The sequence below is a fragment of the Tachyglossus aculeatus genome, chromosome 3, assembly GCF_015852505.1.
Source record: "Tachyglossus aculeatus isolate mTacAcu1 chromosome 3, mTacAcu1.pri, whole genome shotgun sequence".
Classification (NCBI taxonomy): Eukaryota; Metazoa; Chordata; class Mammalia; order Monotremata; family Tachyglossidae; genus Tachyglossus; species Tachyglossus aculeatus.
In genome coordinates this window covers 49,097,043-49,113,674 of record NC_052068.1, presented here as the reverse complement: position 1 = coordinate 49,113,674, position 16,632 = coordinate 49,097,043, and the positions used below count along the sequence as shown (strand labels likewise).

Below are 16,632 nucleotides of genomic sequence, written 5' to 3'. Positions count from 1 at the left end.
TTCCACGTGGGACTCACAGTCCCAATCCTCATTTTATTGATGAGGTAATTGCGGCACAAAGAAGTGAAGTGACTTGGTCAAAATCATGCAGCAGTCAAGTGGTAGGGGCAGAATTAGAACCCATGACCTTCTGCCTCTCAGGCTCGTGTACTATCTCTTATACCAAAATCAATCAGACAAGAAAGTTTTTGCAGTATTATTTTTGAGAGAGGTAGTTAAGAGGGGTTTTAGAGCAATAGTATAGCTTCTTTGTCATGTCACTTACCTTGTATTTACTCCCTTTAGTGATTCTTTCAGGCCTGTGGTACAAGAAAACCATATGTGGTAAAATTGCCCTGGCTTTTGTTATTCTATTCTCTCTACAGTGTACTTGTCCCTATTATTAGTGACATGTGGAGTTGTTTAATTTCTCATTTCTGTGTTACATATCCGGGAAAGGTATAAAACGTTATCTGATGGGTCTCAAAATGACCCTGGAGTATTTACCATGTCATTGGCATTCTTTCAAAACTTGTATTTAGTGACCCATGCATTTTTGTGTTGCTAATCGTAAGCCTCCAAGGAAAGACTTAATAGATCTGGACGTGGTACAGAGAAGAGCAAAAGAAATGATAAAAGAGAGATGGAACAGCTTCCATATGAAGACAGAGCTAATGCATATAGAATTTGCATATGAAGACAGAGTGATATATGACTCTTAGACTCTTCAGCCTGGAAAGATGAAGGCTGGGAAGAGACTTAATTGAAAGGTACAAAGTCATGTAGGAGGGCGTGGACAGGGCCCACTTATAATTATTATTCACCAAATTCCACAGCAGCAGGATGAGGGCACGCACTGAAGCTTCAAGATGGTGAGTTTGAAACCAGCAAAATTTCTTTTTGTACTACGTGAGGGAAGCAACATGGCATAGTGTTGGAGAAGCAGCGTGGCTGAGTGGGAAGAGCGTGGGCTTTGAAGTCAGAGGTCATGGGTTTGAATCCCGGTTCTGCCAGTTGTCAGCTGTGTGACTTTGGGCAAGTCACTTCACTTCTCTGGGCCTCAGTTACCTCGTCTGGAAAATGGGGATTAAGACTGTGAGCCCCCTGTGGGATAACCTGATCACTTTGTAACCTCCCCAGCGCTTAGAACAGTGCTTTGCACATAGTAAGCGCTTAATAAATGCCATTATTATTTATTTATTTATTAGTGGATAGAGAAGGGGTCTGGGAGTCAGAAAGACCTGGGTTCCCAGCTCCGCCACTTGTCTTCTACGTGTCCTTGGGCAAGTCACTTCATTTTGCTGTGTCTCAGTTACCTCATCTGTAAAATGGGGATTAAGACTATGAGCCCCATGTGGGCAAGGGACTGCGTCCAACCTGATTAGTTTGTAACTATCCCGGTGTTTAGAGCAGTGCATGACAGATAGTAAACCATCATTATTTATTATTATTAGCTAGTAAGTGCAGGCTGAAATTGTTAGTAGATTCAAGTAGGGTTTGGATAAATTCACAAGTGGTCCATAATAGGATATTAAGAGGCAAAGCTATTTAGAGAAAAGTATTTCCCGCCATACTGTACGGGCAGGGAACATGATTACCAACTCTGGTATACTGTACTCTCCCAAGCGCTTAGTACAGTGTTCTGCACACAGTAAGTGTTCAATAAATTCTATTGATTGATTGATAGCACATCCATTACTTTGTAAATTAATGCCAGCACAGTGTGTTCAGGACTATTGGTTCCATTGTGGGGTGTCTTTTGCTTTTATGTTTGTTTTTGTGGTAATTGTTAAGCACTTACTCTGTGCCAGGTACTTTACTAAGTGCTGGGGTAGGTACAAACCAATCAGATTGGACATAGTCTATGTCCCACATGGGGCTCACAGTCTTAATCCCTGATTTACAGATGAGTTAATTGAGGCCCAGAGAAATGAAGTGACTTGCCCAAGGTCACACAGAGGACAAATGGTGGAGTCTTTCCAGCCATGTATGCATCCACTGGATCATTTACAGTAAATGACTCCTTTTAGCAATCTGTTTATGCAAATGAAACAGAAGGGATTGCTCGTCTTATAGCAATCTTATTAGCCATATAGTCACATACCGTTCACAGTACCTTACCGTCTTTTGTGGCACCTTCAAAACTAAAGGATCTATATGTTTATCCTGGCAGCAGAGCTCCGTTGCAATGAGCAGTGCCTCCATATTGGTGAGGTGGTGGAATTCCAAGCCCTGATTGATATTGATATTGTCTTGCCAGTTGATATTGCCTAGGCTTGTGACAATTATGAAAGTGCTGGAGAAGTGCCTTCTAGGTCTTGCAGTTATGTACAGGGTTGGACACCACTTGAGAGTAGCAGACCTCTGGTTTGATAGTCAGTGTAATTCTCAATTGTTTCAAAACTCACTCTCCCAAAGGCCTTCTTGATCTGATTCCCTACTTTGTTATCCTTCCATTATTAGATACCATGCTGTTTATGTAGCAGTCATAGCTTCTAGATTTTTGGTAGAAGTCCTTCGTTGTTAATTGCAGGGTTTTCTGGGTCCAAGCTGGAATATAATCTTAACAGTAATTATTATTATTATTATCATAATAATAATAGTGGTAGTATTTGTTAAGTGTTTACTATGTGCCAAGCACTGTACTAAGCACTGGGAGAAGTACAAGATAATCAGGTCCCACAAGGGGCTCACTGTCTAAGTAAGAGAGAGAATAGGTTATGAATCCCTACTTTGCACATGAGAAAACTGAGGCACAGAGAAGTTAAATGACTTGCCCAAGGTCACACAGCAGGTATGTAGCAGAGTTGGTATTAGAATCGACATCCTCTGACTCCTAGACCCTTGGTCTTTCCACTAGGCCACACTGCTTCTCTAACCATGGTGGCCATTAGCTTATAGTCTGTCCAAGGCAATAATTGCCTTTTGGTAAGAGGTTGATCAATATTTATAATCCTTTTAGTATATGGTTCTCCAGAGCACAGTCATAATCCTACAGTGATCATGTTAAAGACTTTCAATAATGCTGGTAGGCTGTTATGTTGGAAGGGTATTCTGACACCAGTGTCCAGTTCCCTTATCACATCCTGAAGAATGACATTAGACTAGGTTGAATATGATTGGGGCTACTACACAATCAGATCGAATTGGGAAAGCACTCTCACCTCTTATTCAACTGACAGTACTATTTAAGAATAGCCTTCTGTGTTGGGTGAACATTACAGAGTGATCTAATTTGCTTAAAAGTTACCAGAGGTCTGGCATACTGGGGCTTTCTAGGACTTCATCTCAGAAAATCTAGTTTGAAATAGAAATCTAGGATTTCCTACAAAGCTGAAATTCCAGGACTACCCAACAGTGATGAAATATACATTTTGTTCTTTCAGGTTAGATGGATGATGTACTGGATTGTTTTTGCTCTTTATACTGTGATCGAAACATTGGCAGACCTTACAGTTGCTTGGTAAGTTCACTATAGCTTAAATATTTTTCTTCAGGATCCTAATGGCTCATTTGATAAACTATCTTCTTTTCCCAAGCTTACTTTTGTATTACAAGCAAACCAACCAAAATCCTAGTTCATTTTGTTAATTTCAGACATTGGACTAGATACAAATCATGTAAAAAATTTCACTAATAGATAGACACTACTAATGGAGGATGTGGAATTTATAATTACCCTTTAGAGGAAATACAAGTGGAAAAGCTAGTTTATTCAAAGTCCTTCTCCCAAAATTTAGTATCTTAAATTTAATTCCATTTTCAGTAAGTACTCTGTCATTTTGATGTTACTATGTACAGCTGGTATTTCAGACTCCAGTTAGTCATTTTTATTGAGCACTTACTGTGTGCAGAGCACTGTACTAGCACTTGGGTGAGTGCACTATATCAGTAAACAGGCATTCCCTGACCACAACGAGCTTACAGTCTAGAGGACTTTTATGTACAATTCATGGTATATTTAAAAACCTAACCATGCTAGCAAATATCCTATTATAATTGAATTTTAGTCTCACTGGAAAGTTTTCTCAACTCTTGGCAGGTTTCCACTCTATTATGAACTTAAGATCGCCTTTGTTGTTTGGCTTCTGTCTCCATACACAAGAGGGGCAAGTTTAATATATAGGAAATTTCTTCATCCACTTCTTTCATCAAAGGAAAGGGTAAGATGCAAATAGCATTTTTGCCAATAACTTTTTAAAATGTTTTATTTAAAAATTTGAATTGATAGATTATTAATTTATAATACATTTTGTAGACTTAAAATAGGCCCTGTGCCTTTTTTTTACACTAGAATTCTAAATTAATGCTAATGAAGAAGCACTGGTAAGTCAAACAAATACCTGGCTTCTGAGACCTGATTTACTGTTTTAGAGTCAAATTATTGTTGTTTTGGTTTTTTGTGGGTTTTTTTAGGAGATTGATGATTATATTGTCCAAGCCAAAGAACGAGGATATGAGACTATGGTGAACTTTGGACGGCAGAGTTTAAATTTAGCAGCTACTGCTGCAGTGACTGCAGCAGTAAAGGTAAATTTTCATTTTTATTATGAGAGTTGAAAATTTGAGACAATAAGAAATATTTTCTAGGTTTCACTTTGGTAGGAGAGTGATCTAATTTATATAGTGATGAAATGATTGAAAATAGATTATGGCCTTAAAAGACTAATCATTTGTGTCTTTATACCAACCAATATTGTAAAAATTAGCTCTTAGCTTCACATGAAAGTTAAATAAGATGTATATATTATAAATAATTGAAAATTCTAATTTGGCATAATTATTCAGAATTTCACAATATGAGATTAGCTTTTTACATGTCCTTAAGTGAAGATGACCTTTCTTTCTTTCTCTGTCTATGCTATTCCTCTCTTTTGGGGGTAATATCCCACTGTCTGGTAGGATTTCTGACCTGCTGTTCTCCTTCAATCAATATGAGGTAACTGAATATGTAAAATAAGGCATGAAATACCACAGTTACATGTTGAGATTTCATTAAATGAATTGCTCATTATATTTTTTTGTGCTTTGCAAAACCATATGTTAAATTAATGCACTATGTGAAACTTTTATCCTAGCCTTTTGATTTTTACGTGTGATGTGAGTGTCGGATTAATAATCACTTTCAATAATTATTAACTTCTTAAATTGCTAGCCACTAAATTAATTGAACTGCCCAGATTCTTTCATACACTTTCATCCATACAAATGCCCTATGAAACAAAGACAATGAAAAGATGAGACAGCTGGTAAAAAAAAAAGCAATAATAGAATGAGAATATTTTTTCTCTTTTTAAAAAGTGTTTGTGCTTAGTGGTAAGATGAGCCAATGAAATTATGGGTCTTTCATTTTAGATAATGAAATATCCTTTGGCCCTGTTACCATTTATTGAGCTGTGTATTTAAAAGTGTTAATCAAATGTGTGGCCTAGTAGAAATGTTTGCAATGGCAACTATCACGTTTAAAGAAATTATACTTGAATAATTTAGCTATTTGAAAAACTATTTTTTAAAATGGCAAGTATAAGACATTTTATATGCAGTTATTCATGTGAGAATACTTTTTTAAAAAAAGTTTACACTTTTTAGTTTATGTAGAATTAATTCCAACCCCCCACCCACAGTTTATTTGGAATGATTTAAGTAAAGCTACCATTTGATTGAAATTAAATGGGAGTGTTGTTATGATGACAGGCATTGGAGTCAGGATATTAAATTAATTGGAATAAACATAATTGTGCTTAGAATTGATGGAGGAGAATTTCTGAAGGATAAAAAAACAGTAAAGTTGTGGGGGTATATAATGGAGAGTGCACATTTGACAGGTGTGTTAGGGAAGCACATAAGGAAAAGTATGAAAATAGAAATGCACGCGAACTGAGGGGGGAAATTGAGGCTACAAGATAGATTTAAATATGGAAGGATTTAAAAGTAAAGGAGCACCATAGGTTTTCTTTTTCTTCCTTTTTCTCCCGAAGAAAGTATGTATCAATTTAATACTGAAGTGAGTTAGGAGGAGAGATATATTTTTGTAATGTGGTTCATCTAAAAAGAAACTGGAAAGATTTTCCTGTCTTGACAGTTACTGTCTACACTTTGTTGCCTTGAATGTTTTACCTTGACTCTACCTATAAGGAGGAATAAATTGATCATTTTTGGAAGTGTTAACTTTTTCAGGGTACTAGGATATGAGGAAAAATAAATATACCCTTAATGATCTGAGTGAGTAACTGAACTCCTTCTCACTCATGGTATCAAGTAAGGTAGCTTCACTGAAAAGATGCTAGTGATGGCACATACTATGAAACTTCATGTCATTGATGCTTCTCTTTCCTTTTCCAAAAAAGCTTGAAAAGATTTGTATTTATTATGAATAGTGTAATGTATCATAGGCATTGCAGATATCTCAAAAGTGAAAATTCATGCCCTAAGGTGTAAAATGAATATGAAATAAATATAGGGAAAAAGGTAAAATGAGATGCATCTCATTTTGTTTTAATATATAACTTTACATCAAGAACTCAATATTCAGGTTGAGATTTCTTTAATTTCTCTGTTTTTCATGTATTTCAAATATAAAAAAATGTGTCAGCCATGCCCAGCAGTAAGGACTCCAAGCTCTATAGTTGCCTAGTGTGATTCCCCAGTGCTGCAGAAATAAGAGCTCCACAACATGTTCTGCAGGAGTTGACAACAGTTTATGGAGTTGAAGGGCCTATTTTCCCATGTGCTGCCTGCCATATTTATAAGCATCATATTTCTTTTGTCCATATATCAAGGAATATTTTACCTCTTCTGAGTTATTAAAAATGAATGCAATTTTGAATCTTGGACATTGCCAATTGCACAAGTTTGTTAAAGAAACACTTATCAAGCAGGGAGGCCTATTAAAAGGCCTGTAGACTAAGCTCACTGTAAGCAGGGAAAGACACTACCAACTCTTCTGTACTCTCCCAAACGCTTTGGTATTGTGCTCTGCACACAGTGTGCCCTCAATCAATCAATCAGTGGCATTTATTGAGCACTTACTACATACAGAGCACTGTACTAAGCACTTGGGAGAGTACAATACAACAGAATTAGCTGACACATCCCCCGCCCAATAAATGCCACTGAGTGATGGGCAAAGGCAAGCACAGTAGCAAAGAATTAAGCCAAGATCCCAATAGGAAAAAGAGACCAGGCCAAACTGTCTCAGCTCTCAGGTATTTAAGGTTCACGGGACCAGGAATTGCAGAGAAAGGCCTTCTGAGGGTGTTTGATAATAATAATAATAATAATAATAATAATAATAATAATAATAATATTTGTTAAGTGCTTACAATGTGCCAAGCACTGTTCTAAACTCTGGGATAGATACAAGGTTATCAGATTGTCCCACTTGGGGTTCACAGTCTTAATCTCCATTTTACAGTTGTGGTAACTGAGGCACAGAGAAGTGAAGTGACTTGCCCCAAGTCACACAGCTGAGAAGTGGCGGAGCTGGGATCAGAACCCATGACCTCTGTCTCCCAAGCCCATGCTCTTTCCACTAAGCCACGCTACTTCTCTTTTATCTGACCTGAGCAAGATTAATGGTAGTGAACTTCTCACACCCAAATTGTTTTTCATAATAGACAAGGCAGAGAAACTGAATCAGTTTGTGGTAATTCCTGATGAGAATGTGTAACCTATTTTATAAATGGCAGTGTACTTAAGAACTAGCAGCTCATCTTTGTAACTCTCACCTATCAGAAGAGCTTCAATAAATCTTGGCAACTGTAGTCTAACGAACCTTCCTTTTGAATCCTGTAAGATCTCTGATCAAGTTGGATCAATGAAAACTTGGGAAAAATTAACCTTCTGGTTCCTCTAAGTGATAGCATGCTTTGCCAATCTACTGGAATTCTTTGAAAGGGTTAGTAAGCATGTAGATAGGGAGGAACTAGTGGGAATGATACATTTGGGTCTTCCAAAGATCTGTTGATAGATTCCCATGCCTATGAGATTAAAAAAAAAACTGAATAATCATGAGATTAAAGCTTATCTTTGTGTCAATTAGAAAGCCAGCCAAAAGAAAGAAGATCAAAGGGTAGGTTATTATTGCCACTTTTCTAAGTGGAATAATAAGTACTGCAGTTACCCAGGGTTTAAAGCTGGCCTATATTTGTTATTAACATAAAACATCAATCAGTAAATTAATCATATTTATTGAGCACTTACTGTGTGCAGAGCATTTTACTAAGCACTTGGGAGGGTACCATTTAACAGTGTTGGTAGACAGTTTCCCTGCCTACAAGGAGCTCACATTATAGAGAGGGAGACAGACATTAATGTAAATAAATAAATTATGGAAATGCACATAAGTGCTGTGTACAAATCCAAGTGCAGGGGTGATGGAGAAGAGGAAAGGAGTAGTTAATCTTGGAAATGTGCTTTAAATAATGCTGTGAAGATGGGGAGAGTGATCATCTATCAGATTTGAAGCAGAGGGAGTTCCAGGCCAGAGGTAGGAAGTGGTCAAGGGGTCAGTGGCAAGGTAAGTGAGAACATTGACATAGATAATAATAATAATAATGATAGCATTTATTCAGCACTTACTATGTGGAAAGCACTGTTCTAAGCGCTGGGGAGGTTACAAAGTGATAAGATTGTCCCACGGGGGGCTCACAGTCTTCATCCCCATTTTACAGATGAGGGAAGTGAGGTCCAGAGAAGTTAAGTGACTTGCCCAAAGTCACACAGCTGACAAGTGGTGGAGCCGGGATTTGAACCCATGACCTCTGACTCCAAAGCCCGGGCTCTTTCCACTGAGCCACGCTCAGATGTGCTTGGCCAGATGAGCCAAGTGTGCAGGTTAGTTGTAGTAGGAAATCAGAGGGGCTAAAGTGATTTAATGTTTTAAAGCCAATGGTAAGGGGTTTGATGTGGAGGTAGATGAGCAACTGCTGGAGGTTTTTGAGGAGTGGGGAAACATGGACTGAATGTTTTTTGGGGGCAGCAGAATGAAATACAGATTGAAGTGGGGAGAGACAGGAGGCAGGGAGATTAGCAAGGAGGCTGATGCAGTAATCAAGGAGGACTAGGATAAGTGCTTGAATTAACATGGTAGCATTTTGGATGGAAAGGAAGGGGTGGATTTCAGTGATGTGAAGTTTAACTGACATTCATTCATTCATTCATTCAATTGTATTTATTGAGCGCTTACTGTGTGCAGAGCACTGTACTAAGCACTTGGGAAGTACAAGTTGGCAACATATAGAGACAGTCCCTACCCAACAACGGGCTCACACTCTAGGAGGGGGAGACAGACAACAAAACAAAACATGTGAACAGGTGTCGTCATCAGAATAAATAGAAGTAAAGCTAGGTGCACATCGTTAACAAAATAAAATAAATAGAATAGTAAATATATACAAGTAAAATAACTAGAGTAATAAATCTTTTACAAACATATATACAGGTGCTATGGGGCAGGGAAGGAGGTAGGGCTGGGGTGTGGGAAGGGGGAGCGGAAGGGGGTGGCTAGGTCTGGGAAGGCCTCCTGGAGGAGGTGAGCTCTCAGTAGGGCTTTGAAGGGAGGAAGAGAGCTAGCTTGGCAGATGTGCAGAGGGAGGGCATTCCAGGCCAGGGGGAGGACACGGCGGGACAGGTGAGAACGAGGCACAGTGAGGAGGTTAGGAGCAGAAGAGCAGAGGGTGCAGGCTGAGCTGTAGAAGGAAAGAAGGGAGGTGAGATAGGAGGGGGCGAGGTGATGGAGAGCCTTGAAACTGAGAGTGAGGAGGTTTTGCCTGATGCGTAGGTTGACTGGTAGCCACTGGAGATTTATGAAGAGGGGAGTAACATGCCCAGAGCGTTTCTGCACAAAGATGATCCAGGCAGCAGAGTGAAGTATAGACTGAAGTGGGGAGAGACAGGAGGATGGGAGATCAGAGAGGAGGCTGATGCAGTAATCCAGTCAGGATAGGATGAGAGATTGAACCAGCAGGGTAGCAGTTTGGATGGAGAGGAAAGGGCGGATCTTGGTGATGTTGCGGAGGTGAGACAGACAGGTTTTGGTGACAGATTGGATGTGATGGGTAAACGAGAGAGCAGAGTCGAGGATGATACCAAGTTTGCGGGCTTGTGAGATGGGAAGGATGGTAGTGCTGTCTACAGTGATGGGAAAGTCAGGGAGAGGGCAGGGTTTGGGAGGGAAGATAAGGAGTTCAATATTGAATTTTAGATGGCGGGCAGGCATCCAGATGGAGATGTCCTGAAGGCAGGAGGAGACATGAGCCTGAAGGGAGGGAGAGAGAACAGGGGCAGAGATATAGATTTGGGTGTCATCAGCATAGAGATTATAGTTGAAGCCGTGGGAGCGAATGAGTTCAGCAAGGGAGTGAGTGTAGATAGAGAACAAAAGGGGACCAAGAACTGACCCTTGAGGAACCCCTACAGTAAGGAGATGGGAGGGGGAGGAGGAGCCCACAAAGGAGACCGAGAGAGAACGGCCGGAGAGATGAGGAGAACCAAGAGAGGACGGAGTCTGTGAAGCCAAGGTTGGATAGCGTGTTGAGGAGAAGGGGGTGGTCCACAGTGTCGAAGGCAGCTGAGAGGTTGAGGAGGATTAGGATAGAGTAGGAGCCATTGGATTTGGCAAGCAGGATGTCATTGGTGGCCTTTGGTGACACTGAGTATGTGGATTGAATGAGAGATGAGTTGGGGAAAATGCCAAGGTTATGGGTTTGTGAGACAGGGAGGATGGTGGTGTTATCTTCAGTGATTGGAAAGGCGGGGGGAGGACAAAGTTTGAGTGGGAAAATGAGAAGTTCTGTTTCGGGAAATACAAGACTGAGGAGAAGGAGAAAGTTCAGGGCTGGAGATGTAGATTTGGGAATCATCTGTATGGAAATGGTGATTGAAGCTATGGGTGTGAATGAGTCCTCCAAGGGAGTGGGTGTAGATGGAGAATAGAAGATGACCCAGAACTGAGCCCTGAGAGGCTCCCAACAGTTTGGGTATATGAGGCAGAAGAGGAACCCACCAAAATGGCCAGATAGATATAAGAAGAACCGGGAGATGACAGTGTCTGTAAAGCCCAAGTTGGATAATGTTTGCAGGAAAAAGGGGTGATTAGCAAGTGTCGAAGGTTGCTGAGAGGTTGATGAGGATTAGAGTGGAGTAAAGGCTGTTGGATTTGGCAAGAAGGAGATCATTGGTGACCTCTGAGAGGGCAGTTTCAGTTGAGTGAAGGGGTGGAAGCCAGAGTAGAGGTGGTCAAGGAGAAGAAGTAGAGACAGTGAGTGTAAACAACTTGCTCAAGGAATTTGGGGAAGAATAGTGGGAGGAGATGGGGCCATAACTGGAGGGAGTCATGGGGTCAAGGGAGGGTTTTATATGATAGGGGATATGTAAGCATGTTTGAAAGCAGTAGGGAAGAAGCCATTGGAGAGTGAACATTTGAAGATGGTATTCAGGGAAGGGAGAATGGAAGGGGCAAGTGTTTGATTAGGTGAGAAGGGATGGAGTCGGAGGTGTAGGTGGAGGGATTGGATTTTGAGAGGAGGCAGGAGATCACCTCCTGAGTTACTGCTCGGAAAGATAGGCAAGCCGAAGAAGGGGAAGGAGGAGGAAGGAACTGGAGAAAAGCGGGGAAAAGATCTGAAAGAGGCCACTTAGCGATATCTCTAGGTTTGAATATGAAAAGAACCTCTCTCAAGAAAATAGCTACCATGTAGATGGAGATAAATTGCAAGAAGAAGTCTTAAATCTGAGTTAGCAGAAAGGAAAGTGTCAGTTGTGATTCAGTGTGAGCAAGTTCAAAGTAGTGCACCTAGAAATAGTCCAGACTACATTTATATGATCATTTGATTCTGGCTCTCAGTCATGTGTCAGGAAAGGTTCCTTGGTGTCATTGTCATCTGTCCCTTAAAACCTTCATCCAATATATGACACCAGTTGAGCACCATCAGGAGTCTATCAGTCAAAAGTACTTATTGAGCACTTATGTGTGCAAAGCGCTGTACTAGAATGATGTAGCTTAACTACGGTAAATTTTATAAAATTGTGGAATAATTGGAATAACTGGAATGCAGTTCTGCTCACTTTTAGGAAGAGCATAATAGAGCTGGAGAAAGTTCAGAAGGGGCCAACAAGATGATTGTGGGAAGGAACACCTTTTGACTGACAATATCTTAAGATTCAGTCTCATTCTGGAAAGATTCAGGTTTACATGGTACATATTTGAAACATACAAAATGCTACCTAGTGTGGACAGGGTAAATTCACAATTGTTACTTTCCAAATCCATTACTCCAGCAGAAAATAGCATCCATTGTTACTTCATCAAAAACTGTCATTACAAAAATATTTTTGCATTCTCATTTGCTTTATTTAGAAAAAGCCGTGACTTAGTGGAAAGAGCATAGATCTGGGAGCCAGAGGACCTTGGTTCTAATTAGTTCTGCCACTTGCTTCCTGTGTGACCTTGGGCATTTCACTTAGCTTCTCTAGGCCTCAGGTTCCTCATCTGTAAAATGGGGATTAAATATCCGTTCTCCTTCCTACTTAGACCATTCATTCATTCATTCATTCATATTTATTGAGTGCTTACTGTGTGCAGAGCACTGTACTAAGCGCTTGGGAAGTACAAGTCAGCAACATATAGAGACGGTCCCTACCTAACATGCTCACAGTCTAGACCATCAGCCCCCATGTCAGACAGGGACTATGTCAAACTTGACTACCCTATATCTACCCCCGCTCTTAATACAATGCTTGGCGCATAGCAAGTGTAAGCTCATTATGGGCAGAGAACGTATCTGCTATTTCTTTTATATTGTACTCTTTCAAGCACTTAGTACAGTGTTCTGCACATGATAAGCACTCAATAAATACAATTAATTGATTAAAAAATACCACAATTATTTTAGTGGGTTGGAAGTGGCGGATCCTAAAGAAGAAAGAAAAACTCTTTGATAAAGAGTTTGTAGGCATATGGAATTTGTTATCACAAGAATTTGTGTAATAATAATCATAATGAAAACTGTAGTATTTAAGTGCTTGTTATAAATAATCAGGTCGGGTGCCCAATCCCTGCTCCTCGTGGGGCTCACAGTCCTTAAGGAACTATGTAACCAGAAAATGTCAATAGGTTTGGAAAAAGTTTGGATAATTTATAGACAAGAGCTCCACAATTAGAGAAAAAGTTAGAAATGATAGGTGGAGAAGTTATTTTAGCTAGATAGATATCTGTTAGGTCTGTGGTTAATAGAGAGGAAAACATAGGAATATTAGAAGATTATGGTGAAGGGCAACCATTATACTGTTCTTTATAGCATTCTTTGTTGTCTCAGTCAAAAACAAGGCACTGAACTGGACAGGCAATAATTCTAACCCCCGATAGTTTGCCTTTTGTTCCTATGCATCTGCTGAATCTTTCCCTTTGATTTGATCAGTAGTATTTATTGAGCACTTACTGTATTCAGAGGATTGAAATTTGTTTAGAAGACCACTTAAATATAATGAGATTTAGAACCCACAGGTCCCTTACCTTGGCATTGTCCTGAGTCATCTCTCATTCAGTCCACATATTCAGTCTGTCTCCAGATTGATTTAGCCTTTACTCAGAACATTGCTAAAATCTGTCCTTCCTTCCCCCATCCAAACTGCTTCCATGTTGATCCAAGCACTTATCCTGTCCTGCCTTGACTATTGCAACAAGCTCTATGCTGACCTCTCTACCTCCTGGATCTCCCCACTCCAGTCCCAACTTCACTCGGCTGCCAGATCATTTTTCTGAAAGAACCGTCCAGTCCGTGTTTCCCCACCCCTCAAGAGCCTCTAGTGGTTTCCCATCCACCTCCATACCAAATAGAAACTCCTTATCATTGGCTTTAAAGCACTCAGTCACTTTGTCACATAGTCTTTTTTATGGTATTTAAGTGCTACTTATGTGCTCTTTACTAAATGCTGGGGTAGATACAAGGTTATCAGATTGGACACAGCCCCTGTTCTGTATGGGGCTCACAGTCTTAATCTGCATTTTACAGATGAGGTAACTGAGGCACAGAGAAGTGAAGTGACTTGCTCAAGGTCACACAGCAGACATGAAGCAGAGCTGGGATTAGAACCCATGACCTTCTGAGTCCCAGGCCCATGCTCTACACCTGTACACTTCCAAATCTATTACTCCAGCAAAAGATAGCATCCATTGTTACTTCATCAAAATCTAGGTCATCACAGGAATCTTTTTGCTTCTCTTTTCTCTCAGTTACCTCATCTGGAAAATGGGGATCAGAGTGTGATCCCTATGTGGGACAGGGACAACCTGATCAACTTGTATCTACCCCAGTGTTTAAAATAGTGCTTGGCACATAGCAGGCACTTAACAAGTGCCATTATCATTATTATTATCATTATTAAGAGAGGAAGGGCACAGTGAGTGAGTTGAGGTAGCATGGACCTGGCTGAGCTCCTCAGGGTGGGGTGGGCTCCGTGATGGCAGGTGGCATTCATTTTTAATGACATCACTATGAACGGTGATATCCAGTTTGAGCCATGCACAAAGGGATGCCTCATCAACAATCCATTCCAGGTTGTAAGCAACAGTAGATCCTGATTATGCTGCTGTTTTGCCCCTTGCAGGGCTTGTCAGTTTTCAAAACTGCCTCTCGATATCTCATTTTTCCCAGTGCCTCTGCTCAAGGAGAGCTATCCTCTCCTGACTGATGCATGCTGGGCTGGTTTGTTGGCTGCCGTTTCTTTCCAGTAGCTGCGACTACGTCATGTGGTTTGTGCTAGCCATGCTGGTAGTCAAAGGGACGTCATGTGGTTTGAGCTAGCCTTGTGGGTGACCAAGGGGAAGAGAGTATGGCTGTGGGAACGAAGAGACTTGTGTTCTAGTCCAGGTCTGTAAGCAAGGGAATGCATACTGGAGCTCTGCGTCTCGACTGTAAGCTCATTTTGGGCAGGGAATGTGTCTGTTTATTGGTATTTTGTGCTCTCCCATTCATTCGTTCATTCATTCATTCTTATTTATTGAGCACTTTGTGCAGAGCACTGTACTAAGCGCTTGGAAAAGTAAGCACTTAGTACAGTGCTCTGCCTGCAGTAAGCGCTCAGTAAATATGATTGACTAGTTGATGGAATAATCACCTAGAGCATTCCATGAGATGGGTGGACACTGCGGAATCCCAAAAAATAGTTGGATATTTGGGTCTGATAGCCACCTGCTGTGTTTTAGCAGTGATGCCATCACTTTGACCCTAAGTGGGTTGGTCCTGCCCATAAAGAAACTTGGAGCTACAAATCCAACTGTACTGCACCCTTACCCACCTACTCAGTGCGTGCTGTGCTTCAGCAGGATCTCCAATCGGCCAAGGACAGAAGAGGAGCCGCAAGACCTAGTGGATAGAGTACAGGCCCAGGAGTCAGAAGGACCCAGGTTCTAATCCCAGGTCTCCCACTTGTCTGCTCTGTGGCCTTGAGCCACGTCACTTAACTTGTCCATGCCTCAGATACCTCAACTGTAAAATGGGGATTAAGACTGTGAGCCTCATGTGGGTCATGGACTGGGGCCAACCCAATTGGTCTGCTTCTACTCTAGCACTTAGTACACTGCCTAATAAGCACTTAGTGAATACTGTTTTGTTTTTTTTTAAAGTGTGGGGGGGGGAGAGGCTGAGTGGGATTGTGCAAACCACTGACAATTCATTCATTCTTTCAATCGTATTTATTGAGCACTTACTGTGTGCAGAGCACTGTACTAAGCACTCGGAAAGTACAAGTCGGCAACATATAGAGAAGGTCCCTACCCAACAATGGGCACACAATCTAGAAGGGGGAGACAGACAACAAAACAAAAAATGTAGACAGGTGTCAAAATCATCAGAACAAATAGAATTAAAGCTATATGCACATCATTAACAAAATAAATAGAATAGTAAATACGTACAAGCAAAATAAATAGAGTCATAAATCTGTACAAATATATACAAGTGCTGTGGGCAGGGGAAGGAGGTAGGGCAGGGGGGATGGGGATCTTTTGTGTAGGTTCTTGGGCCTGAAGTCTGGAGACCCGGAGCTCATCCCTCGTATTCACAGGAACCTCCATCTTGCATGTCACGTTTGTTTTGCTCTCCTTGTGGGCATATGGCCCCTCAAGTTCACCAGAGACCAGCATATCCCACCATGAACAGCTCTCTTATAATCATCATCAATCGTATTTATTGAGCGCTTACTATGTTCAGAGCACTGTACTAAGCGCTTGGGAAGTACAAATTGGCAACATATAGAGACAGTTCCTACCCAACAGTGGGCTCACAGTCTAAAGCCTCAATGCCCATAAACTGAGTGTGTTCTAAGCCCCCATTTTTTATCATCTTGCCCCGATATTTGAGTTTGAGTTCTGGGGGCACAGTGTTTGGATCCTGTCCTCACTCACTGTGGGCTTACTTTTAAAGAGATTATCTGAAGTACCTTTATCGGAAATCCAATCCTTAATAAGAAAATTAGGGCCTGCAGGCTTTGCTCATTCAGGTTCAGCATTGAAATGCATGACCCTAGGGGAGGAGAACCTGCACAGTTAATTTTCAGGGCCAGTTTAAGAAAGAGCTAGAATACAGCAGTTGTATTCTGTGTTGTGGGGGAGTGAGGGAGCAGCTAAGGGTTTCAAGGGCCTCTTCTCCTCAC

General features: G+C 40.9%; 1 protein-coding gene across 2 annotated transcripts in view; it reads left to right on the top strand.

Annotated features, from left to right (window-relative positions):
- The window catches only part of REEP3 (receptor accessory protein 3), a 118,339-nt gene that overhangs the window by 78,681 nt on the left and 23,026 nt on the right, over positions 1 to 16,632 (top strand). For both annotated transcript variants that reach the window (XM_038743530.1, XM_038743531.1), the window contains exons 3-5: positions 3,366 to 3,442; positions 4,022 to 4,142; positions 4,396 to 4,509. In XM_038743530.1, coding sequence (XP_038599458.1) covers positions 3,366 to 3,442; positions 4,022 to 4,142; positions 4,396 to 4,509 — 312 coding nt within the window. The remainder of the gene's footprint in view (positions 1 to 3,365; positions 3,443 to 4,021; positions 4,143 to 4,395; positions 4,510 to 16,632) is intronic.